Source organism: Adiantum capillus-veneris, chromosome 11 (assembly GCF_014529385.1).
Source record: "Adiantum capillus-veneris isolate H3 chromosome 11, ASM1452938v2, whole genome shotgun sequence".
Classification (NCBI taxonomy): domain Eukaryota; kingdom Viridiplantae; phylum Streptophyta; class Polypodiopsida; order Polypodiales; family Pteridaceae; genus Adiantum; species Adiantum capillus-veneris.
Window position 1 is genome coordinate 67,515,046 of NC_140941.1, and position 26,942 is coordinate 67,541,987.

The window sequence follows — 26,942 nt, forward strand, 5'->3', positions numbered from 1 at the left end:
AATCCTTCCTTGAAGTAATATGCCTGGATGCACCACTATCAAAGTACCAAATCGTTTGTGTCTTGTCAACACTGTAAGCAGAAAAATCTGAACATACTACAAAAGCATAAGAATCCTGCACAAAGTTTGCAAACTCTTCTTTAGCTGTAGAAGAATCACCATAAGCTGAAACAACCAAACTTGACTCTTTCTTCTCTTCTTTAGCAATTCGCTTTTTACACTCACTAATGTAGTGACCAGGTTGACATTTACCTTTCTTCTTGGACTTGTCGGAATCACCTTTAGACTTCTCTGAAGATTGTCCTGTACCAGACTTGGAGTGATGAGCACTCTCTTTACCCTTGTTTTTGTTCTGTACAACAAGAGCATGATCCATACCATCCACCTGTAAAGACTTGTTCTTACGTGATTGATCCTTCTGCAATAGCAAAGCCACTAACTCTTCAAAATGAAGAGGCTCAGGATTAGCTCGCAAAGACAGAGTCAAAGAAGTCTGAAAAGTCAAATAAGATGGTGGTAGTGAATTGAGTGTTTTGGAAACCAAGTCCTTCTCTGGAATCACTTCATCAATGCTAAGCAATTGCTCTTTAAGATCCCTGATTTTTGTAAGATGCTCGACGATATCGTCACCTTCGTCCATCTGTAGTTTGTCAAGTTGTTTCTTCAAAAACTCTATTCTGGCAGCGTTTCTTCCTCCAAACATAGCTTGCAAAGTGTTCCAAGCATCCTCATAAGTTTTGCAAGATCTGATATGTGGTGTGATTGTTCTCTTTATGGTTAAGGCAGTCATAGCCATAGCTTGTGCATCTTTAGTATCCCATTTCTTTTGCTCTGGAGTGACTTGTGAGGGTCCTGCACCAACAACTGCACCACGACCAGGCATGGCAGGTGCAATGCTACCTGGACGAACTTCATCTCCAGATACATAATCCCACAATCCTTTACCAACCAAAACATTTTTGGCCATAAAAGACCAAAGAGAATAGTTGGTACCATCCAATTTGTCTTCGGATGTAAACGCACCAAAAATCTCTTTCTCCGTAGATTGAGCCATACTGTGGATGCACACAAGAGAGCAAAAGAACCTCCAAGAGATTCACAAATCTCCTCTCCAATGCAAGCAAAAATCTACACAAAATCTCAGCACAAAGCTAAGACAAGCTGCTTCCCAAAAGAAATGTTTACCTGAAGAAAATCTGTCAAAAAGCACACCCTCTTGATCTAAACGCCTCCGAAAAGTAACTTCTGCTACGCTGCTCAGAACAAAATTATGAGGGCTCGAACGGCTTCAAAAGGGGTGTAAAACTTCAGGTCACCTATCGAGAATACTCCCGGAACGTCGAGGATGCTCCCACGAACAAATTTTTCGAAAATTGCCTGAAAATTGCGATTGCGTGTGCGGACGCGAAAACGCAAGTAGAGGCTTTGGAAATCACCTTGCTCTGATACCAATTGTTGAAGATGATGAAACAGGAAACGGAAGGAAGATAGCAACTCATAGTAGGAAGAAGATGGAGAAGGAGAAGACACAGAGCATGCGTACGAGATCTTTGTAGTCTATCTCTCTGTATTAGAATAATAGAGTATATACAAACTCAGAGTTACAAAGCTTATATGAGACCCTAAGAGATAAGGTGTCCTTTCACACCAGATGTCCAGAGGGAAAAACCCAGTGGGAGAAAAGTGCCCCTGGTGAAGCGCGTATACACACTAACACTACTACATGTCTACACTATTTGATCAATTGCAAGGTACGATGTGCCCATTACTTTTCTAAGATCAATTCACACTTGGTGTACGATTAGGTGAAAATCCATCCCTGTGATATGGCATTGAGATCTATGAGTTTTTGGTTGGGTCATTTGGACTAACCCTCCCAACTACATTTACGCTAGGCATATACGATGGCTTGCATGCACACCATGGTAAGTTTGTCATCATCTTTTAGATGATATCCTCATTTATAGTGCTTTCAAAGAGGAAACTAGAACTTCTTTGTAAAGTTATTGAGGTGTACTACAAAGACGAAATCTGTGGCAAGGATAGCAAGAGTGTATTTTTGGAGGGAAAATAACTTATCTTGGACATGTAATTTTTAAGCAAGACCTTTGTACGGATCAAGTTAGGCTCAAGGCTCTCCTACGTGGTCATGTCCCATGAGTCTTGCGGAACTACATGTTTTTCTTGAGATGGTAAGCTACCATGATAATTTTGCCAAGAGTTGCACAAAGATTGTTGCATCCATGTGAAAGGCTTAAGGAAGTTCTTTTATTTTCAAGAGGAGCATCAAGATAGCTGAAATATGATGCCCACATTGACACATCGTGAGAGAGACCTTCAGTCCTTACCTAGAGGCTAGTAGGTGGGCGCCATTCTAAAAAAATCACATGCACGCACACACACACACACACACACACACACACACACACACTTTGAGAGCACCCTCTTCTCTTTTCTCTCTCTTCCCCCCTCTTCACGAGTCACCCACCTTGCTCTCCTATGCGTAATCTTGCAGGTAATGGTGGGTTGTGTATGCATCTCAAAGAAGGTCTCATTCGAGAAGTAGGCATAGATTAGAGGTTGAGGTTGTTGGGGCCTTTTATGGGGGGGGGGGGGGGGGCGTGTGCAAGCAGGCTGCAGAGGAGATTGTAGAAGGTTTTGACGAGGGAGGTCGGGAGGAGGCGGAGAGTCGGCTATAGGGGAGGAGGTGCGTAGGAGTCGTAGGTGAGCTAGGGGTAGTAGAGTTATGGGGAATAGTCTGTTGGCCGATCGCCTTCGACGGCCTCTCTCTCTCTCTCTCTCTCTCTCTCTCTCTCTCTCTCTCTCTCTCTCTCAGCACGCTGAGCGCTGTCTGTGACGTCGAGCTGCAGGCCACAATGGCCCGAGGAATCTGTTGCTGCCACATGGCCGAGGGGGACCGAAATCCCTCCCCGCTTATTAATAGCATAGATACTCATTTTAATAACTAAGTGATGGGGAGCCACAACACTAAGTAACACGGGCTCTTTAAGACCCTTGAGCGACGGGATCAACAGCTGTTGGCCCCCGCGGGAGTCTTGAGGTGGATGGATGGCCCAACAAAAATGGGCATGCCCTTGCGACCACATGTTTTGAACCCAAGACCTCCCACGCGCAAGGCTGATGGCGTAACCACTTTGCCCGCGCAAGGTTGATGGTGTAACCACCTCGCCCGCGCGCATCACGTGACATTGGTGGCAAACATAACCTTTAAAAGTAAACTTGGATATCCACCTTCCCTTCTCCTAGTTTACCCTTCGTCGATCGGATGGTGTTGTGCATCTTGTGATTCTTGCCTATAGTTCCCCATCGTGGATCCGATGGCTGGGGTTTCATTGAAGACCCTGCGTTACTTAGTCGTGAGGATGGGGAACTGATGAACGGATTTTACTTGATTTAGTTGAGTAGGGAAATTATTAAATTTTGAGGCGGGCATTGAAAGTTTCGTGATTTGACTTTTTTTTATTGATTTCTTTTTTATAAAACCAATGTCGGTATAAGTAAGGTCTCGCCTTCATCAGGAGAGCACCCCGGGTTGTCATCGTCACTCTTATATGTTGTTTTGCTCGCTAGGGTTTCTTGAGGCTCTCGATTTTCTGCTGTGCATGAAGCTGGCCACCATCGCGGAAATGCTCGCAGTTGTCCTAAGAAATTAAAGACACGAATTCAGGTACTTTGGCTTTGATGTTCTGCTGTTATTTTCGTAACTGGGTGGCACCGTGGCTTGCTTTTTTCTTCTTGGGTCCGTTCAGGCGTTGCGCGTTTTTATTTGTTTTCTCTTTTACAAGGTTTGCTTCTTCCAGGGCTTTCTGAATGGATTGCGATGTAGGCACGCTTGTTGATCTTCTTCGTGAGGCATTCCCAAAGGTATGTTGCAAGCTACTGCATAATTCAAAATTATAGAATTCGTTTCGTTGAATCTCATGGGGTTTTCTTCTGAATGACATTCTCTGTGGTAGATTGACGCAAGAATAATTAAAGCTACTGCTTTGGAGCATGGAGATGATGTCAATTCAGCATTGGCCTTTCTTAGTAGTATCATTGACGACGATGATGAGCAAGAGAATGCTTCACCTGATAGTGGTGAGTCAGTAGAGTTATCCGGAAGTTCGACCAGAGAGCTCAATGGATTCATTGGCTCCGTTACAAGAACTGCTGCCCCAGAGCTGTCAAACAGCATTAGCCAAATCTCTCTTGCATCGCTTGAGGAGATTGTTGAAGATGCAAAAAATGATAAAGTGAGTTTCCTTTTCTTCTGAATTAGTTTTCTTGGTAATGTTCTTGCGTAGGCCACAAACTTATGCGCATGTATATCTATGTATATGTATATGGCTTTACATATGTATTCACACACGCACATGCATTCAGGTGTATATGTGTATGTATATGGATTTATATATGTATCCACACACATGCATACATATAGACATTCTTACATGTGTATTTTCTATGAAAATTGTGGTTACTACTCTCTTTCATGAACTAATTAACTTTTTGTTCAAGATCATCGTCAAACCTTCCTTGCAAGTACAGTTTTTACTTTTTTGCACTCGACTTTGCTGTTGACTTGAAAGGTGAGTGGACGACGTTTCGCCATTGAGAGTGAACGTCGTCAAGCAAGTGATTCTTTAGGTACTTTACGTTCTTCGGGTCCTTGGAGTACTTGATCATTTGTTTGACACATGTGTCAGCTTGTAGTTGATGTCGTCGAGATCGTCCACGGGAGACTTGCCCCAATCTTCTTCTGTCAAAAGGAGGCTTGCTCTCCTTGGACTCTTCGTTGGTACCCTGCGTTCCTTCGCTAGGATTGGAGCGCTCTCCATCTTCTCGGAGTCGGGTTGTCGGTAGATTGATAGCATTGTAATATGCTTGGACACTCCCAAGCAAGAAATCAATAGCAACACACGTGAGTACTTTTAAGAACATAACTTGAAAAGAGAGAGAGAGAGGAGGAGAGTCAACACGAAGTGGCGGAGTTCCGTTGCTAGATGCATTGGCCCCAAAGTTTGGCACCCCTTTCGGTACTTCTTTCTTTATTGCTTCAGAAAGGTACAATAGCGGAGGATCATCTCTCTTGCGATGCTCCCAAGCTAATTTGCTAGGTCAGAGGCCTTGACATTTCATAAATAGGTTTACAAGAGGCCCTAAAAACAGGCTCCCCCAAAAGTTGCAACCTCCAAAAGCTTTTACCTGCGAAAAGCTCACGTCCTTAGGGCTGCACAATTTGCGTACAGATAGCGACATGGCAATCTGTAATTTTCGGTAGAACTTTTGGGAAGCTATGCAAGCTTTTGATTACCATTGGAGCTTTGATACCATTCTAACGGGAGGGAATCACATGCCAACGGAAAAGAACAGACGAAACTACTTTTAAGTACTTCTTGAAAGAGATGCACGACACACGAGACAGAGTGGCGGAGTTCCACCCCAACAGAGCACTGGCCCCAAGCTTCGGTGCCCCTTTCGGTATTTCTTTATCTTTATATTGCTTGAACACAGTACAACGGCGATGTCACGTATTTGCACCTTGTAGAAGCATACCAGATAGTGAGCCCTTGCCACATATTTAAAGGCCCTTGGCTTGAAAAGTAGTTTACATGAAAAGCTACAGGCTTAAAAGCATCTGGTCCTCAAAAGCTAGCTTGAGCGGGACCGTCCGTACAATCTGTCACGTCATCAATAGGTAGCGCAATCCGCGAAAGTCTATAGCCTGCCCATCATCAGCTTAAATTGCGGGCGTCCGTACAACGACCACGTCAGCATGTTTTTATTGAAGAGCTTGGGTGTGTGTGTTGGTCTTGCTTTATTTGAATATCTTATGTTACTAGGGCCCATCGGATAGGGTCCCATAAGTTGGTAAAGACCATAGTTACCAGGAACGGGAACGCGGAATAAAATGCCATTCCTTGTTACGGGTACTCACGTTTGAAACACGGAACGGGGATTCGGAACAGGAACTTGGAATGGGAACGGGGAACGGAGACCTGAAAACGGCCATTCCCTGTTACTATGGTAAAGACTCCTATTTAAAGGTTTGCCCGCACCTAATCGAGCCTAACCCACCGGGTCTTCAGTGGCTTCACGCATCAGCAGTTTGTGACATAATAGTAATGCCAATTGGTTTAGAGAGAAATGGAAAGAGTGAGAAGATCGACACAGTACTATGGACCAGAAGATGGGTGGCCCCCCATAAGAGTATTCTTGAAACCGGCCCGAAGGGCGGTAGACTTTGGCTTTCACCCGAAACTTTACTGTAGATTTTAGGACACAGAGAAACTTTGCAAATAAAAACCTGTAACGGGAGTTGACACTTCAAACACACACGGCTTGGAAGCTAGAGCGCTACCAAGCAGACGTCGACAACCTGTTGGCCCCAAAGACTGGCGCCCCTTGCAATATTTGTTTATTGTATTCAAAGAGGGAATAAAACCTGAGATTTCCTACGAGCTGTCCCGCATAATCCGAGCTTAAAAAGACCCGTTCTGGTCCGACCAGAACTTTACTGTAGACTTTAGAACACAGAGAAACTTTGCAAATAAAAACCACATGGCTTGGAAGCTAGAGCGCTACCAAGCAGACGCCGACAACTTGTTGGCCCCAAAGATTGGTGCCCCTTTCGGTATTTCTTTATTGTATTCAAAGAGGGAATAAAACCTGAGTTTTGCTACAAGCTGTCCCGCATAATCCGAGCTGAAAAAGATGTTTTGGTCCAATTTCAGTAGCATAACCATACTAGGAAACTTCGCAGACAAAATTCCCAAGCATTGGATGACTTTCCCGGCGCATACGAGCACTTTTCCAAACCTGACAAGAATCTGCAGCATGTTGAATTCGCTGTTTTCTGCCTTGAAAATGCACCAGATCGCATGTACAACGATCCCCACGCTTCCCCGGACCTCCTGGGGGTATTAGGGATTGATTAGGGCCAAAACCCTAAACCTGCAAATTTACTCAGCAGGCTGTATTCCCTGTTTTGGGCTCCGTTTCGTGTGCTAGTCGCATCTGTAGCAAGGCCTCAAGCTCCCTCAAGTGTAGGGCTACTTGCCCTTTGAATCGGACGAGATTTCTCGCGTGAAATCTCTCCGAATTCACTTGTACCGGTGGGGGGATTAGCAACTAGCTAATCGAGTACGTGTGCAAGAGGCTCTTGCCTCAGCAATCGCGCATGCACCCACACAACTGTACATACAGATGAAAAGCCCTCGAGTGGGGCATCACGTTTCTGTATTCAAAGGGGGAGAGAGATGCACGAGAGCGGAATTATCACAAACGGGAGCGCATAACAATATAAATATACTTGGAACTTGGATAAATAGAATTTATTACTTAATACCGAAGCCAGAGGATATTGAGAGATAGAGAGAGAGTGAGAGAGAGAGAATGAGAAGATTGACATAGTACTGGGGACTAGAAGATGGGCTGGTCCCCCTCCGTAATAGTATCTTTATTACTGAGGAGAAGTCTATACAAGCACTTGAACGAACGTATTACCACGTTTGTTCTAGGATAAGATTTGATGGTTTGTGGAAGCCTTAGCTTCCGATTCCTAGGGCAGAACCTTATTCCAAGGAGTTTTTGTTCCTTATTCCAAATCCTCGAGAACCAAGGTTCTCGCGTCTAGATCTCACCTCCAGACTTAGGGTATGGTATCTCTTCAACTCTTTCCCGACTCCGTTCCCAGAGTTCTCTTCTTGCAGAACAACTCTGCTTTCTCGGACACGAAGTCTTGCCTCAAGTTCCTGATCCCAACTCGAGAGTCTTATCACTCTCAGATTTGTGAATCTACTTCCCAATCTCAAGTATGAAACCCTTGGGCTGATCTGGCTCTAGTTCCTTAGAGCGCTTTTCTCCTTCAGAGGCTCGTGCCTTCCTCTGTTCCTACTCCCTCACGAAGATGAAGTACACCTGCAATCAAATACTTAGAGATCATAACATGAAAATCATTACCTTTACGAACTCAACGCTCGAATTGCAACTTGGTTCTCGAAAAGCAATTCCCCGGAAGAGATCTCTGCATAGAGAAACGTGTCCTTCCAATCCTGCCCACTTCAGAGGTGTGTTCTTGGGTTCCTTTTCGTAAATCAGCCCCGTCCTCGTTGTTTATGGGCCGAAAGCAGAGAATAACAACAACTTGCCATGATGGAAACTCTCTCTGTAAGCACTTCTTTGCTATGGAACTTGCGCACTGGGTCTTGGTGTCATTTGGTACACTCGGGGCAGCCATGGGACTCGCCGGCGGCATCATCTTCACCATTGAAATTTGCAGCAGCACCTCCTTTCACCTAGCGCTGGCTGTTTCTGTTGTCTTCTTCGCGACAGAGCTCTACTCTCTAGCGTTGGCACATCCCTTCAGAGGGGGTGTTGGTATGGCTTTTATAAGCTGTTGGGACAGCTGTAACAGACTTGGACACTCCAAGTCAAGAATCAATCGCGACAGCACCAAATAACCACTTCAAACAATTCGCAGATCACAATAGATTTGCACTGGCCCGGTGGAGTTCCGTGCCTAGAGATATTGGCCCCAAAGACTGGCGCCCCTTTCGGTATTTCTTTTTGTATTAATCAATTCAAAGTACAAGAGAGTGGCTTGGGATTCACTCTCAAACTTTGCGTCTAGATGCTCTGAGAAGTGAGGCCCTCTCCACTAATGTAAAGGTTACAAGGGATGCTCAAAGCAGAGCCCCAAAAGCTTCAAATCAAAAGCAACTGCTCTCTCTCTCTCACAGAGTCAAAACTTAAAAGCAAAAGCATTCTCTCTCTCTTTCTCATTGTATAGAGAAAAAGCAAGATTCGCGTCGCTCATCATATATATATTTTTTTAGCCTCCGCGATTTTCGGAAATTAGGGTTTTTGGCAGAAATTAGGGTTTGCGGGAATTTTAGGTTTTTTGGCAGTTTTTTTTTTTTTTTTTTTTTTTGGGGGGGGATATTTTTGAGCGACGCAAATCTTAGCTTTTGGCCAGAAAAGCATAATTGCTTTTTATTGCTCTCATTGAGAGAGAGAGAGAGAGAGAGAGAGAGAGAGAGAGAGAGAGAGAGAGAGAGAGAGAGAGAGAGAGAGAGAGAGAGAATTTGCTTTTGCTTTCAGAAACTCTCTGTGAGAGAGGGAAAAGAGCTTTTGCTTTCAGGGCTTTTGATTTTGAAGCTTTTGGGGCTGTGCTTTTGGGCATCCCTTGTAACCTTTAAATAAGTGGTGAGGGCTTCACTTCTCAGAGCATCTGGACGCAGAGTCTGAGAGTGAAACCCTAGCCACTCTCTTGTACTTTGATTTGATTAATATAAAAAGAAATACCGAAAGGGGCGCCAGTCTTTGGGGCCAATATCTCTAGGCACGGAACTTTGCCGGGCCAGTGCAAAACAAGTCACAGATCACAATAGATTTGCACTGGCCCGGAGTTCCGTGCCTAGAGATATTGGCCCCAAAGATTGGCGCCCCTTTCGGTATTTCTTTTTGTATTAATCAATTCAAAGTACAAGAGAGTGGCTTGGGATTCACTCTCAGACTCTGCGTCGAGATGCTCTGAGAAGTGAGGCCCTCACCACTAATTTAAAGGTTACAAGGGATGCTCAAAAGCAAAGCCCCAAAAGCTTCAAATCAAAAGCAACTGCTCTCTCTCTCTCATAGAGTCAAAACTTGAAAGCAAAAGCATTCTCTCTCTTTCTCATTGCGTGGAGAAAAAGCAAGATTCGCATCGCTCATCATTAAAAAAAAAAAATATAAATATAAAAATATATATTTTAGCCTCCGCGATTTTCAGAAATTAGGATTTTTGGCAAAAATTAGGGTTTGTAGAAATTTTAGGGTTTTTTGGCAGAAATTAGGGTTTTTGATGTCCGCCACGTCATCACTTTGTGACAACAGCAGGAATGGCTGAATGGTTTCCTTCAACAATATCAGGCAAGGGGTGGCGCAGGCAGAGAAGAGAGAGATTGCGCCAATTGTAGAGAGCGAAGGGGGAGAAATCGCTGGCTTTTTTTGGCCAAAAGGGGGTGCCCAGCTTTACTGCTATTTTATTTATATCGTTGCTGCCCACTTATCAAGTGGGTGGCCGACCTCTTTTTTTAAAAAACTCAGTAAAACCTTATAAGCTGAAAGCAATGCTTCCATAACACTTCCTAGGCGTCCTTGGATGCAACCACATGTGCAGATGCGATGCAGACATAGACTTCCTCGCGGGAAAGCATCTGCTTTCCCAAAAAGCAACCTGCTTTTTTAGAAAGCAACTCTTTTTTCATAGTTTCCTCTGAACCCATCTTCATTCAAGTGCTTGCTCATCCTTGTGCACAATTCTAACACAGTTTGGAATTTCCTTCTGACTATGGATATTCCCTTTTCGATGCACCCGTCACCCACCTTGTGACGCATCAAGAATACCCATCACACCTAGTCCTTTCCTACTGAACTTACGGTACAATCTCCTGCGCGATGCTCTCTGTTGTGCCAAAATCTGCTTAGATACCAAGATCTCATCAAGTTCATCGATTTCTGTCTGATCTTCCTGTGGCAGTCAGGCAATTTCAGCCTATAAGCAACATCGCTAATCTTACCAAGCACTTGAAAAGGACCATAGTAACTGTTGCTAATTGGACTATTTTCTTATTTTTAAATGATTAATTTCTTTTTCTAGGATATTTTGTTGTGTACACTAAGAACTGCTAAAAGATTGTAGCTACAGGAAATGCCATCAAGAACGGACAACTGTGATGTGTCATTTGATGGGTGACGGTAAACATCGTGAAGGAGTTTCCATAAGTTCGGTGGAAAGGGCCGGGTTACAAATGCCCCTGATGCGTCACATGATGGGTGACGAGTGCAAGAAAGGGGGCATTCTGTAGGCTGAGGAGGAAATCCGAACTGAGTAAGAAAATACGCGTAAGAACGCAAGCACAAGAATAAAGATGGGTTCAAAGAAGCTTTTTACGAAAAGCAGGAACATTCGCGGGAGGGCAGATGCTTTCCCGCGAGGAATCTATGTCAGCATTGCATTTGTGCCGTGTTCTGCACCCGAGGACGCCTGGAATGTGTTCGTGTAGCATTGTTTTCACTAACTGAGTGAGTTTTTAAAGTTTAAACAAGTTCACACTTTATTTTATAAAGTGGCCAACCACTTTTAAGTGATCGGTCCCTTTTATTAATAAAATAAAGCATCCCCAAAATCTTACGTAAAAAACCTACGCAAGCTGTACGGATGGGCTGAAAACATCTCTCTCTCTCTCTCTCTCTCTCTCTCCTCTCTCTAGAAGCGCCAGAAACAACGATCTCTCTCTCCTCTCTCTAGAAGCGCTAGAGCTTTTGCTTTTGTGTCCTTTTTCCGCCGGGTGCACGGGCCTATAAAAAGGCAGCAAGCGTTACAGTTTTGCAAGAACTCAAGGAGCAGCAGAAATCCCAGCGCTGAGGATGCAAGTGTTGACGACGGAAATTTGCAAGTGTTCGTGTGACGACTGAGTACGGAGGTCGCTTTTCCGAGCAAGGAGCGACATGTATAATTTGTCGATACGCATTGCGAGTTGTTGCTTTGTGTGGTTTGTTTTGCAGGAATCTCCCTTCTTACGGGGAAGTCCCTCACGGGAAGTACGGCTTCACGCCTAAGTCCTTTACGGGAAAGTACGGCTTCGCGCCTAAGTCCCTTACGGGAAAGTACGGCCTTGTGTCTAAGCCCTTTACAGGAAAGAACGACCTTCGGGTCTAAGATTACAGAACGGAGGGGTTTCCTCGGGTTCTTCTGCTTGTATACGAATTCTCCCTGAATAAAGAATACTCTTGACGGGGGGGGGGGGGGGGGACCAGCCCATCTTCTGGTCCCCAATACTGTGTCGATCTTCTCCCTTCTCTCACATTTGGAAAGTATTTTAATTTTCAGATTTCTAAGTGCTCGTGTACGCTCCCGTTTTGTGACAGTGGTATCAGAGCTCGGACTCCTCTCTTTCTTTGCAAAGAAGGACGATTCCGGGAAGAACCATGTCGAGCCAAGGGAGAAGTGTTGAAGAGGAGCTTCAACAAGTGCGAGCTCAGCTTGCGGATTTGCAACAAGTCTTACTATTGCCAGATGTCCAAAAGCTCTTGGGCGGAATGAAGAGAACGAATGGAACCGATGCAGCCGGGCATCCAGACCACACTGTTGGCGTGAGACCACAGGAAGAAAGAGAAGAAGAACGTGCCGAGGTGCACAAAGGACCTTCGGATCGGAATGAACGGCCTACTCCAAGGAAAGGCCAAGAAAAAAAGCGCTCTTTGCTAGACGAGAGCAAGGACATCTCTATCTCATCTCCATCTTACTCTCCTGATTATACTTCTACTTCTTAATCGTCTCGCCAGAAGAAGGAAGCCGCTACTACTACTACCCTACATCAACCTAAAGATAAGCCTCGATTCAAGAAGCATGGTCGTAAGTCTCAACATCGCATGAGAGTCTTCAAATCAGTTGACAAGGACATCAAGTTCGAAACCTACAACGGACGGAGAGATATCTCCAAAGCACTGTCCTTCATCAGACAGTTTGAAGTCGCCTTTACCAATGGGCACTACACAGAAAGATCCAAATTGCGCCATGTGGGGATGCACCTCAAGGAAACGGCAAGTAATTGGTGGTTAGCCAAGATTTTGGAAGGTTCTCAGGCTAGAACTTGGGAGAGATTCAAATCTGAATTTTATGAACAGCTTCTTCCGCCTGACTTCGAGCAGGACATACGGAAGGAATGGGACTGGCTCGCCTAGAAGGAACATGAGAGAGTAACGACCTATGTGGACAAGTATTGGTCGGTTCTTCTGAAGGTCACTCCCTTCATGAAGATTGCCGACGAGGAAAAGAAACGAAAGTTCGAAGCGGGTCTCCAACCGCTGCTTCGAAAGAGTATGAAAGTGTATCCGCATGACACTCTTCAGAGGATGATGGAGTAAGCAATCATTGCTGAGGATTTGCACTCAATTGGGACGCCCAGAAAAATGGAGCATAGCACTTACCGTGCGAGACAAAGAGGGGTCTACGATGACCAAGGGGGCCAAGGAAGAAAACGTTCTCCATCTAGGGACCATGATCATTCTAAGAAGCCAGAGGGCAATGGCAAGCGAACTAAGTATCTCTCTCCTACTCAACTTCAAACCTTCAAAGAGGAAGGAAGATGCTTCTACTGTGGCGAGAAAGGACATATGAAACCGGATTGCCCGTTAAAGCAGCAACGGCAAGAACACGCCCCTACGAGGCAAGATAAAGCAAGGAAGGAACCCGCTCCACCAAGCTCGAACTCTATTCCAGATGTTCAAGGAAACACAGAAACGGAGAAAGGAAAGCGTCAGCTTCTAAAGGGCTGGGGGTCTTTGAACAACCAGTGAGTACTGATTCTTTATGATCTAGGATCCACGGATAACTTCATCTCCTTGGATACTACGGAACGTTTATGCCTCACACCAGCTCAGCTTGGCACACCGGTTACATTTGGATCGGCATTCGAGGGGTTGACAACCAATGCAACTCCCGTGCAAGGACAGCTCAATCTTCGGATTGGTGAGTACAAGGACCGCGAATCATTTTTGATGGCACCCATCGAGGGATGTGATATCATCTTGGGTATGCCATGGCATTTCCACATGACACCTGTCCCTGATTATGTGGAAAAGACCCTCACCTTTGATCATGGGGGTAAGAAAATAAAGATTCATGCTGATGTAGGAGATTGGCAGTTCCCAATTGTAAGTCATATCTCCATTAAGAAAGAAATGAAGAAGTGTGTTTCTGCTTACTTGATTTTTGTACGTGAGAAGGATAAAACTAGTGGGGATTCACTCTCTAGTCTGGAAATTAAGCGTTTTCAATTTATTGAAAAGTACAAAGATTGTTTCACGAAACACTCCCTGATGAACTACCTCCGGTACGTCGGGAAGATCATCGCATAGATCTCATACCGGGTAGCTCGTCTCCCAATCAACCCCCTTATCGGGTGACTCTTACTCAGCAAGAGGAAATTTTGAAGCAAGTCAACGAGCTTCTAGAGAAAGGGTTAGTACGGCCAAGTGCTTCACCCTACTGCTCTCCAGTTCTACTGGTGCAGAAGAAAGATGGCACGTTTCGAATGTGCATAGACTATAGGTCTTTAAACAAGATCACGGTCAAGAATCGCTTTCCGATCCCCCGGATTGATGATATACTTGATAAGTTGCAGGGTGCAAGTGTCTTTAGTTGCATAGACTTAAAGAGTGGGTATCATCAGATACGGATCGCCCCTGAGGATGTCCATAAGACTGCTTTCCGCACAACCTTTGGATTATATGAATTTTTGGTAATGCCTTTCGGCTTGACCAATGCTCCTGCAACGTTCAATCGCATGATGGACCGCATTTTCAGCCCGTATCGAGCTTTTACAGGAGTATTCTTTGACGACATACTCATCTTCTCCAAGTCAAAAGATGAACATCGGAAGCACTTGGACCTAGTGTTTCAAGAATTGCGAAAGCATGAGTTGCATGTGAATGCAAAGAAGAGCGAGTTCTTTCTCTCAGAGATACACTATCTCGGCCATATAGTCTCTCACAATCAAGTGAGTATGGATCCTGCCAAGATCCGAGTGGTAGAAGTTTGGCCTATTCCCACTACGGTACATGATGTACGTAGCTTCCTGGGATTATGTTCGTATTATCGAAGGTTTATCCGAGGATTTGCCCATGTAGCAGGACCACTTCATGACTTGACGAAGAAGAAGATTCCTTTCAGATGGGGATCGAGACAACAAGGAGCTTTTGATCGGCTCAAGTACTTGCTAAGCCATGGACCTATTTTGATAGTACCCGACTTAAGGAAACCATTTGAGGTTCACTGCGATGCTTCAGGTGATTGCATTGGAGCAATGTTAAACCAAGAAGGCCATGCAGTGGCCTACGAAAGCAGACGGCTTAAGGATGCAGAGTTGCATGCATCAATCTACGAAAAGGAACTCACGGCTGTGATTCACGCCTTATCCAACTGGAAGCACTATCTTCTAGGAGCGGATTTTGTGATCAAGACTGATCACCAGAGTTTGCGGTATTTTCTTACGCAAAGGAAACTATTTGAGAAGCAGATGAGATGGCAAACTTTTTGTCTATGTTTCACTTCCAGATCCTTCACACGGCTGGGAGTAAGAATGTGGTTGCCGACGCATTGTCTAGGCGGCCAAGGGTGAACGCTATCAATTCGGTGTATCACCAAGAATTAGAAGCACTACCGGAGTCGTATCCAAATGACCCAGACTTCTCCACCGTTTGGGAAAAGCTACATCGTGGAGAGAATGAGTTTTCCTATTCCATTCGGGACGGTTATCTCTACCACCATCAGGCCATATGTGTGGCGGAACCATTAAGAAAGAAGATCATGGATGAAGCACACGCTTCGCCTTATGCGGGTCATTGGGGTATTCTCCCTACGACCTTAGCAATGGAAAGATATTTCTTTTGGCCTAACCTTAAAGCAGACATTGATAAGTATGTCAGGGAATGCTTGGTTTGCCAAAAAGTGAAGTATGATCGGCATAAGACGCCTGGGTTGCTACAACCATTGCCTGTGCCTAATGAACCTTGGGAAAGTATTGCCATGGACTTCATCATGGACCTCCCTAGAACTCAGACTGGAAATGACGCGATCTGGACCATTGTGGATAGGTTTAGCAAGCAAGCACACTCTATACTAGTCAAGAAAACGATCAAAGCAGATCATATGGCTAGGGTCTTTCTGGCACAGATCTTTAAACATCATGGAATGCCTAAGTCTATTGTGAGTGATCGAGATCCTCGCATGACAGGAAATTTTTGGCGTGCCTTGGTGGATAATCTTGGTACGAAGTTGAATTTTTCATCTGCCTACCATCCTCAAACGGACGGGCAAAGTGAGATAGCCAATTCCACAGTATTGGATATGTTAAAATCTTATGTGTCAGACCGGCAATTTGATTGGGAGAAATATTTGCCTCTTGTCGAGTATGCGTATAACAATACCATACACTCATCGACGGGGAAAGCACCTTTTGAGATTCTCTATGGTAAGCCTTTGCTTCCATCGATCCTTTTAACTAAGGATAAGATCTTTGCAGCAGATGAATTTGTCCGGGATTTGGACACAGCCTACGGGCAAGTTAGGAGAGCTATTCTACGCTCTCAGGAAAAGCATAAGAAAGTTGTAGACAAGCACATGAGGAATCTAGACTTAACAGTCGGACAGTTAGTCTTACTCAAGTTTGAGAAGGCAAGACTTAAGAAACAAGCGTCTCATAAGGGGAAGGTGGTAAAACTTTCTACCCGTTATTATGGGCCGTTTAAGATCACTAAGCAAGTGAATGATGTCACATTCCGATTAGAGCTACCGCCTAATTGGAGGATCCATAATGCTTTCCATGTCAATTTGCTCCGGCCGTATGTGGGACCGCCTCCGAGTCAGCCTAGTGCTGAGGAACCTCCTGAGGTTGAGGAAACAAAAGAAATACTCCAATCGGAGCAGATAGTAAGTCATTAGGAGCAGCCCCTCAAGTCCGGAAAAATAACACGGAAGTATTTGGTTAAGTTTAAGAACTATTTGAATCTAGATGCTCAGTGGATGACGCAGGAGGAATTAGCAGCTTATCCTGAGATACTGGAGGTATATGTCCAAGCACTACAGTTGAGGTCAAGTGTTTAGAAGCCAGAGGGATGTTGCTAATTGGACTATTTTCTTATTTTTAAATGATTAATTTCTTTTTCAAGGATATTTTGTTGTGTACACTAAGAACTGTTAAAAGATTGTAGCTACAGGAAATGCCATCAAGAACGGACAACTCTGATGTGTCATTTGATGGGTGACGGTAAACATCGCGAAGGAGTTTTCGTAAGTTCGATGGAAAGGGCCGGGTTACGAATGCCCCTGATGCGTCACATGATGGGTGACGGGTGCATCAGAAAGGGGGCATTCCGTAGGCTGAGGAGGAAATCCGAACTGAGTAAGAAAATACGCATAAGAATGCAAGCACAAGAATAAAGATGGGTTCAAAGAAGCTTTTTACGAAAAGCAGGAACATTCATGGGAGGGCAGATGCTTTCCTGTGAGGAATCTATGTCTGCATTGCATCTGTGCCGTGTTCTGCACCCGGGGACGCCTGGAATGTGTTCGTGTAGCATTGTTTTCACTAACTGAGTGAGTTTTTAAAGTTTGAACAAGTTCACACTTTATTTTATAAAGTGGCCGGCCACTTTTAAGTGGCTGGTCCCTTTTATTAATAAAATAAAGCATCCCCAAAATCTTAGGTAAAAAACCTACGCAAGCTGTACGGATGGGCTGAAAACAGCGAGCTCTCTCTCTCCTCTCTCTAGAAGCGCTAGAGCTTCTGCTTTTGTGCCCTATTTTTGCCGGGTGCACGGGCCTATAAAAAGGCAGCAAGCGTTACAGTTTGCAAGAACTCAAGGAGAAGCAGAAGTCCCAGCATTGAGGATTCTGGAGCAAGTGCCCACGACGGAAATCTGCAAGTGTTCGTGTGACGACTGAGTACGGAGGTCGCTTTTCTGAGCAAGGAGCGATAGGTATAATTTGTCGATACGCATTGCGAGTTGTTGCTTTGTGTGGTTTGTTTTGCAAGAATCTCCCTTCTTACGGGAAAGTCTCACGGGAAGTATGGCTTCACGCCTAAGTCCTTTACGGGAAAGTACGGCTTCGCGCCTAAGTCCCTTACGGGAAATTACGGCCTTGTGCCTAAGCCCTTTACGGAAAAGAACGACCTTCGGGTCTAAGATTACAGAACGGAGGGGTTTCCTCGGGTTCTTGTGCTTGTATACGAATTCTCCTTGAATAAAGAATACTCTTGACGGGGGGGGACCAGCCCATCTTCTGGTCCCCAATACTGTGTCGATCTTCTCCCTTCTCGCACATTTGCAAAGTATTTTATTTTTCAGATTTCTAAGTGCTCCTGTACGCTCCCGTTTTGTGAAAGTAACGTATGCCGAGCTTTGGAAACAGCCTTTCCTTGCCCTTCATCTTCTTTAACCTTGCCTTTTCAAACCGTTAAAAGTACCCAATCACCAGGTGAAAACAGTAATTCACGACGATGACGATCGGCAACCCTTTTCTGCTTTGCCTGAGTCTTCTCCAAGGCAAGCTTAATCTTCTTATACATTTCATCCATGTTCTCAACATATCGATCTGCCTCAAAGATCTTGTCCTTTATATGCAAAATGGGGGGAACCTTCCTGCCATCTTCAACAATCTCAAAAGGTGCCTTGCCTGTGGACGAATGCACCATATTGTTGTACGCATGCTCAAGCATAGGCAAATACTGTTCCCACTTGCCCTTATTATTTGACACATAACATTTCGGTATATTCAAGACAATAGAATTAGCCTCTTCTGACTGTCCATCAGTTTGTGGATGAAACGAAGACGAGAACTTGAGCGTAGTGCCCATGTTCTCAAATAATCCTCTCCAAAACAAACTCGTCATGCAAGGATCACGATCATTGACAAACGATTGTGGCATACCATGGTACTTAAACACATTATACATGAATAACCGTGTCGTCTGGTCTGATTTTATCTTCTTCTTGACAGGAATAAAATGGGCCTGCTTGCTGATCTTGCAATTAATGGTCCATATACCATCATCCCTGTCGGATAAAATCCATAGCAATGCTTTCCCATGGCTTATCCGGAATCGGCAGTGGCTGTAATAACCCTGATGTCTTTTGCCTGTCAAACTTGACCTTTTGGCAAATTATGCATGCTCGCACAAAGCATCCACATCTGTCCTCAAAGTAGTCCAATAAAAGAATGTCTCTACCGCTTTAACTGTCGCATCAATACCACAATGCCCTAGGGGCATATTGCGGGACATGACTTTCTACCATGACCTTATGTCGCAATGGCCTAATGACACAAAGTTTGCCATGCATCATCATAAAAGCGGCTTTGAGGAGGTAGTGCTCATGACGTTGTCCTTTCAACTTTTCAAAAATCCTTGCAAAATCTTCATCAGTAGCATACTGTTCCTTCATGTCATCAAGCTCATGTTGATAAGGAATTGACACAGCTGAAATTTGTGGCTTCCTTGATAACTTATCAGCCACCACATTCTTCTTACCTTCCACATGCATAATCTGGAAGTGGAACATAGAAAGAATGTTTGCCCATTGCATATGCTTTTCGGATAGCTTTGACTGTGTCAAGAAGTGTCGCAAGGTCTGATGATGTGTCTGGACAACAAAATCAGCACCTAACAGGTAGTGCTTTTAGCTAGAGAGCGCATGAATGACAGCCAATAACTCTTTCTCATAGATTTGCATAGTCTTTTCTGGCCCTTGCAAGATTTTGCTCTCATAAGCTACTACTCGACTATCTTGCATTAGCACTGCTTCAATGCTGTTGCCACACGCGTCACACTAGACCACAAATGACTTCTTGAGGTCTGGTAAAACAATCACGGATCTGAAGTCAACTTTTTCTTTTAGAGACTGAAAGCTGAAATCTCTCTTTTGGGTCCATTTGAAAGTGACCTCTTTCTTTTGCAAAGTGTGAAGAGGTGAAGCTATCTCTGCAAAATTTTTGATAAACCTTCTATCGTATGAGGACAATCCCAAGAGGCTTCGGACATCGTGCACAGTCTTCAAGTCTGGCCATGTCTTAATAGCTGCAACCTTTGCGGGATCCATTTCGACACCATCCTTTGATACTATGTGGCCAAGAAATTGGATCTCTTCCAAGAAGAATTCACTTTTCTTAGGATTGACAAGTAACTTGTGACTGTGCGGCTCTTCGAACACAATGGTCAAGTGACGCCTTTGGTCCTCTTCATTCTAAAGCAAAGAAACGATCCGATCACTTTCATCTAACTCCCACCAAGCTGTCCGGACCTGTCCATGGCTGTAATCGCAGGCTTTTGACCCAATTTCGCTAGCATAACGGCGCAAAGTCCCTGTAGGTCAAAAGTACACGCCTAGGGCGCTTTTCCCCAAATTCTGGAAGCTTTACATGAGCTGCAGGTCAATTTCAGCGTGCTTTAAATTCTGTTTTGCCACTGCTAGGTGCCTACAGCCTTGTACACACAGCCCAAGGCCTTTCTGAGGCTCCCTTGGCGATTCCCTGCAGTTTATGTGCGACACCCTAAACCTGCAGAAAAACACAGCAGGCTGTAATTCTCTGTTTTGGATCGTTTTGGGCGGAGCGAGTGCTCCTACGCGTGTCTCAGGTGCTCCCGCACGCAATGGAACAGTTCCCCTTTGAAATGGACAAGTTTTCACGTGACAAAACTCTCCGTTTTCTCAATCCTTCGTGAAATGACTTTGCGTACCTGTGGGGGATTAGCAATTAGCTAATCCGATTCCTTTTCAGAAGGCTCTTGCCTTGGCAAACGCGCATAAAACGTCAGAACTGTACATGGTCAACGGAGTATGTGCCAAAGGGGAGAGAGAGATACGTGAGAGCAAGTCATTGCGTTACATGAGACAAGGGAGAAGGCAAACTTTCCAATAAAGCTATGATCACCTGCACCCACTAATCACCCACACACTGGAAGTCACAGTGATTTGCAAATCATTCTCCTCTCTCAATTTGGGTGCCCCCTCGTGTTGATGCTTATCGCAAATCGCTGCAGAGCCGCCATGTGTCTAGTTTGCCTCTTTAGAGTTAACTAGTAAAACGGCGCCGCCTTCGGCGGTGGCATGGCCTCTCTTACCCTCAAACCCCTGGCTTCCACTGCCTATTCAGAGAGGGTTTCGGACCACTGGCCAAAGTTATGAGATCAGACATGCCTTGGGCTATGTTTATTGGAGCTGCGTAGACATAGGGAGAGCCTCTTGAGGAGACCAGACAATAGGAGACACTCACAGACGGAGATCACTGATTTCCTCGGACTACATACGCGGCATTCAGATGAGCAGGCATCACAACAGACTTCAGAGTCCACTTGTACTATAGATACACTGACTCACAGTGCCACTGAGCTTGGGAGATCCAAATGCCTACGACTGACTGTGAGGGTCATCGAGACATCGGTGGAAGCTGCATCAGAGGGTCCGGATTGTTTTGGCATGACATGGGAGATGCCCAATTAGAGTACTCAGGACATTGATGAGCTTCGACCTATGTTGGATATCGTAGGATAGGATCTCGATTCCAACATCTCAGCCTTTCATTTCATCCCATTTCATTTCGTTCCATTTCACTTTAGCTTAGTCATTTTCAGTTTTTTAGTCTTTTACACAGACATTGTATCAGATTCACAATTTGTAAACTCTTTTGTCTCATAGGTCACTTTGGCCTTTTAAAGACGTTAATATATCATTTCATTTCATTTCTCTCTCTCTCTCTCTCTCTCTCTCTCTCTCTCTCTCTCTCTCTCTCTCTCTCTCTCGTCCTTGTGTCGTCGGGTTGCATAGCTCACTCGTCCGACAGAGGAGCTGTCGACGCGTGGATAGATCTCTCTCAAGGGATCTCTAGTCTGTGTGTGTGTGTGTGTGTGTCTTTCTCTCTTTCTCTCAATTCCCACTTGAAGAACAGGTCTAGAGCTCAACACTTTTTGGATAGATATTTGAGGTCTCTTTGGATAGTTCCTATGGCGTCAAGAATTTCTCATTAAAAAGGGCTCTCTATTCTCTCTCTCTCTCTCTCTCTCTCTCTCTCTCTCTCTCTCAAAATGACGATGCATTCTCTCTCTCTCTATCTCTCTCAAGGACTTGACTAAATACATCACGTCAGTGCTCAAAAAAACTTTTTTCCAAGCTCGCTAGATCTACTCTGCTTGTAGGGCTTGCTATAGCATTGCCATCGCTTGGTCATGATGCTTGTATTGCTGCTCGACAGCCTCCGATTGCTGTTACTCGAAGGGCTCTGAGCTCGACTGGGAAATGTATTTTTCTAGGCCTTGGCCCCTGAGCCGCCTCTCTCTCTCTCTGTGGCTCTCTTTTTCTCACGACGGTCTCAACACGTCTCTCCCTCTCTCTGTCTACCTGTGAACACCGGGGTTATAGAGTACAACATCGGACGAAGCTCCTTGCGCCACGTGGCCAAGGAGGCAATCGAAATTTGTGGAAATTCCCAAAATACCCGTCAAATGTCAAAAATTTCTAATTTATCTATTTTGGTCGGATTGTTCAAGATTTTCTAATCTCCTTTCCTTTTCGATAACTGAGATCCGCTTTTGAGTGCTTAGCATGATCTCTCTGTCACTCTCCCTATTGTGTGTGTGTCTATCAAGAGTTCCTCTCTTTCTCTCTCTCTCTCTCTACAGTGTTATTAATGACCTGACACCCGCGTGCCTCGCAGCCTTTGCAATCTCTCCAATTGTTGAGGCTGCGCTCTCGAGGACTTTAATGAGGCTGCGCTCCAGTTGGAGGATTTTGAAGCTGTGAGTAGTTGGAGCAGTGTTCGGGAAAATTGTGTCTCAACATAATATTGTGCCGTTTCCAATTTCAAAAATGCTGATTGAGAGCAGGGGGGAAAGGAGAAATTCCGTCTCAAAATAGAGAAAAATAGTGTAAAAACCCAAAAAATACCCTTAATTTTCTAAAATTTCCTCTTTTGCAAAATGAAGGAAAGAAAATTTGTATGCTTGGAAAAATGATTTTTCCCGACACTGAGTTGGAGGCTCCTAGTTAGTCTCTCTCTCTCTCTCTCTCTCTCTCTCTCTCTCTCTCTCTCTCTCTCTCTCTCTCTCTGATGGACTTGACTAAATACATCACGTCAGTGCTCGAAAAAACTTTTTTCCAAAAACTTGGCAAACTTGGTTTGAATTGTTTAAAAGCCTTCAAGTCTGAGGAACGACGAGTAGAGAGAGAGAGAAATTCAAAGCTCACTGCCATCGAAACGTCATGACATTTTGGAACTTAGTGTTTGTACTTGGGGCAGTTTTCGGCGGCAAACCTTAACTTTCTCTCTCGCACTCACTGGACTGCAGAGAGCACGTGACAATGCATTCCAATTCTCTCTCTCTCTCTCTCTCCCCGTAGTCTTCACGTTGGCAGCCTGACATCACTCTCTCTCTCTCTCTCTCTCTCTCTCTCTCTTCTCGTAGACTTCACGCTGGTAGCCCTCTCTCTCTCTCTCTCTCCTCGTTCGCAGTCGTCAGGCTGTGTCACTGTGTGGCCGGGGATTGCAGTGCGCACTGACCGGAACGCATTCCTGATTGCCGGAAGAAGCAGAAGCTGCCATGTGGCAAGGGGGGGGGGGAATTCGCTCCCCCTTTATCTATTAGTATAGATTACCCACCGACTTATAAGTGTAGCGAGGGGGCCTAAATGACTTTGAACTGAGCCTAGACACCCTTTTATTGCTCGGATTTCTGTGCTGACTGGCCCGACCATCTCGTGGCTACTTGCTCTTCCCGACTGCAGATGAAACTCTTGGCCGTCGACCGTTTCACACTCGCCACGCAATGTCCGGCCATTTGTGACTTCAAAAAGAGGGTCCCAAAAATTAAATAAATCATTGGAAAGAAACCAACAACTAAGGTTAGCAGTTGCCACGTCCTTGTGACAGTAATTAGGAGTAGCCATGTCCTCGTGACATACCCCCCTCTTGAAATTGCAAACGTCCTCGATTGCATGCCATATATACATGCCATTGATGATCTTGGGTTGTTAGCACGCTTTTATCATCGCATATACCCGCAAGAAAGGTCATAACACATAGATACAAATGACTTAATGAGACCTTCATACTTTTGTCATTTCCATCTATGATAGAAGTGAGCATAAACACTTGAAGAGCGATGCACACTTCTATTGCATTGAATCCGTATGTACATTTGATGTGCTAGCTTCAAATCCCGGCAATGGAACCCTCCTTTGCACATGTTGGGTTGGGGCATACGTAGGCTGTAACCCAAAGGCCTCAAGGTAAAGCTGCAATATATTTAGTGACTGACAGTTCATGCTCTTCCATCCACTTTGCATCCATAGGTGGATAGTTCTTGAACTTCACCAAGTAGCGTCTTACAACGTGTCCATTAACTTTTCTTTCTTTATGTGCCAAAATCTGCTCAGGTACCAAGATCTCATTAAGTTCATCGACTTCTGCCTGATCTTCTTGTGGCATATCTTTTGGCACATCACCCACAAAGGGTCTTCGAAGACACGTGAAACACATTATGAATCTTCCAAGTGTCAAGCAATTTCAGCCTATAAGCAACATCGCTGATCTTATCAAGCACTTGAGAAGGCCCATAGTAACGCATGCTGAGCTTTGAAACAACCTTTCCTTGCCCTTCATCTTCTTTAACCTTTCCTTTTCAAACCGTAAAAGTACCCAATCACCAATTGAAACAGTAATTTACGACGGTGACGATCAACAACCCTTTTCTGTTTTGCCCGAGTCTTCTCCAAGGCAACTTTGATTTTCTTATACATTTCATCCATGTTCTCAACATCTCGATTTGCCTCAAAAGATCTTATCCTTTGTATGCGAAATGGAAGGAACCTTTTTGTCACCTCTCAAAAGGTGCCTTTCCTGTGGACGAATGGACCGTATTGTTGTACGCATACTCAAGCATAAGCAAATACTGTTCCTACTTGCCCTTATTATTTCACACAACATTTCAGCAGATCCAAGATAGTAGAATTAGCCTCTTTAGACTGTCTATCTGTTTGTGGATGAAACGAAGACGAGAACTTGAGCGTAGTGTCCATGTTCTCAAATAATTCTCTCCAAAACAAGCTTGTCATGGGAGGATCATGATTACTGACAATTGACTGTGGGCATACCATGGTACTTGAACACATTGTACATAAACAACTGTGCCATCTTCTTCTTGACAGGAATAAAATGGGCGTGCTTACTTAACCTGCAAATAATGGTCAATACACCATCATTTCCTGTCGGCGTTCTTGGAAGATCAAAGATAAAATCCATAGCAATGCTTTCCCATGGCTTATCCGGAATCGGCAGTGGCTGTAGTAACCTTGGTGCCTTTTGCTTGTCAAACTTGACCTTTTGGCAAATCATGCATGCTCGCACAAAGGCATCCACATCTCTCCTCAAAGTAGGCCAATAAAAGAATGTCTCTAGCGCTTTAACTATCGCATCATCTACTGCTTTAATTGTCGGATCAATTCCACGATGCCGTGCATACGGTGGGACATGACTTTCTACCATGACCTTATGTCGCAATGGCCTAATGACACAAAAGTCTACCATGCATCATCATAAAAGCGTCTCTAAGGAGGTAGTGCTCATGACGTTGTCCTTCTTGCAACTTTTCAAAAATCCTTGCAAAATCTTCATGAGTAGCATACTGTTCCTTCATGTCATCAATTTCATGATGATAAGGAATTGACACAGCTTGATAACTTATCAGCCACCACGTTGTTCTTACCTTCCACATGCATAATCTGGAAGTGGAACATAGAAAGAATGTTTGCCCATCGCATATGCTTTTCGGATAGCTTTGACTGTGTCAAGAAGTATTGCAAGGTCTGATGGTGTGTCTGGACAACAAAATCAACATCTAACAGGTAGTGCTTCCTGTCAAAGTCGACGATGCGGAAGGAGAGAGAGAGAGAGAGAGAGAGAGAGAGAGAGAGAGAGAGAGAGAGAGAGAGAGAGAGAGAGAGAGAGAGTCTCCTAAACCAATCAACCTTGGCAATGAATAATTGAATGTGTATACAATGGAGGCAAGGGGTTGCTTATATAGCACCCTCAGTAAATTGCCCTACCCAAGACTTCGACAAATAAGTAAAATAAATATCTAAAAGATAAACTAAATAATGGAATCACATTGGGTAGTTCCCTTGAGATGCCTAAACTTTAACACCCTCTTTGCAGCTCATAGTGGAAATCAATAGTGAGACCAAGTCGATGAAGAAGCTACCAAGGACACCCCAGAAAGTGGCCACCAACTGGATACACCTCGGTGTTGCTCTCCTCAACTTTTGTACCTGAAAGCAATGCCATCTTGAGCATCGGTTGCCTTTGTAGAAACTTTGAACAGTGGACCATACTACGTCCAATAATCCCCATTCGTGAAGTATGAACAAATCACTTCCAAAATATAAAACTCCAAGATAATGAATTGTTGGAACACATCCTGTCCATAATCTGACCAACAACAATGAATTGGCTAGCCCATCCATAGTGTTTTAGACGTCTAATTGGTTCCCTGCCAGATGCATGTGCATTGAACTCCGACCTACGGGTGCAAACACCAATAACTTGAACTCCAACACAAGGGTCCAAATAAATTATAGGAAGCATTGCTTGCCCCTCTCTGCCACTCACAAGCCTCTTTCTGGCTAAAGCTAGTGGTGACACCTGTTATTTGACTAGAAATCTGACGTCGAGGCCACCGTGGCCACCGCCACAAGTGCCATGTCGATGTCCTCTGCCAAATTTTTATTACCGTAATCTCTGTCTAGCGTGCCTTTGACCTTGTCTATCTGTGAGTTCCTGCTTTTGCCTTTGGCTTCAAACTCTCGAGCCAAACAAAGCGTCAAATCACAATCATAACAACTGTAGTCGTACCTCTCGGCAGCTAAATGAGTACTGGTATTGCCATTCTTGTCCAACTGACCTTTGTCGTTGTCCTCTAGCGAACTTTTCCATTTGCTTTTGACTTCACAAACTTGAGCCGAACAATTTGCCTGGTTCCTTGAGAATTGTGCCGGTGCATAGGCCGCTAAATGGATGGTTGACGATCCGTTATCCATAGCTTTTGGTTGTCTTTGGTCGATGCCGTCATGGGTCTCGAGCAAGGGCCTCGTTGAAGTTGCAAAACCTGGTATTTTGTAGCTTCTTGCACTCCAATAGGCCGCAAAAAAAATCCAAGCTGGAAGTAACGTCCAAGCCGCATGAACCACTCCTTTGCACTCCAACTTCCCGCTTTTTAAGCTCCAAACTGGTCGCCTCTCCCGAGCTGTAAGATTGGACGAATCCGCTTCCACTTACAATGCTCGTTGCACTCTTGGCTTCTATTGCCTTCTCCAAACCGCTCCGCAAAGCTCTCGTCAAAGTCGCT

At 44.6% G+C, this 26,942-nt stretch overlaps 1 protein-coding gene across 2 annotated transcripts in view; it reads left to right on the top strand.

The window, feature by feature from the left end:
- The first annotated feature begins 3,548 nt into the window (after positions 1-3,548).
- Positions 3,549-26,942, top strand: part of LOC147447388 (uncharacterized) — a 50,894-nt gene continuing 27,500 nt past the window's right edge. The window contains exons 1-3 of one of the 2 annotated variants that reach the window (XM_086523203.1): positions 3,549-3,688; positions 3,822-3,885; positions 3,978-4,256. In XM_086523203.1, the coding sequence (XP_086379329.1) occupies positions 3,832-3,885; positions 3,978-4,256 (333 nt within the window). In that variant the 5' untranslated portion in view covers positions 3,549-3,688; positions 3,822-3,831. Of the gene's footprint in view, positions 3,689-3,806; positions 3,886-3,977; positions 4,257-26,942 lie in introns of both variants that reach the window. The other variant, XM_086523204.1, reaches the window with a different exon arrangement.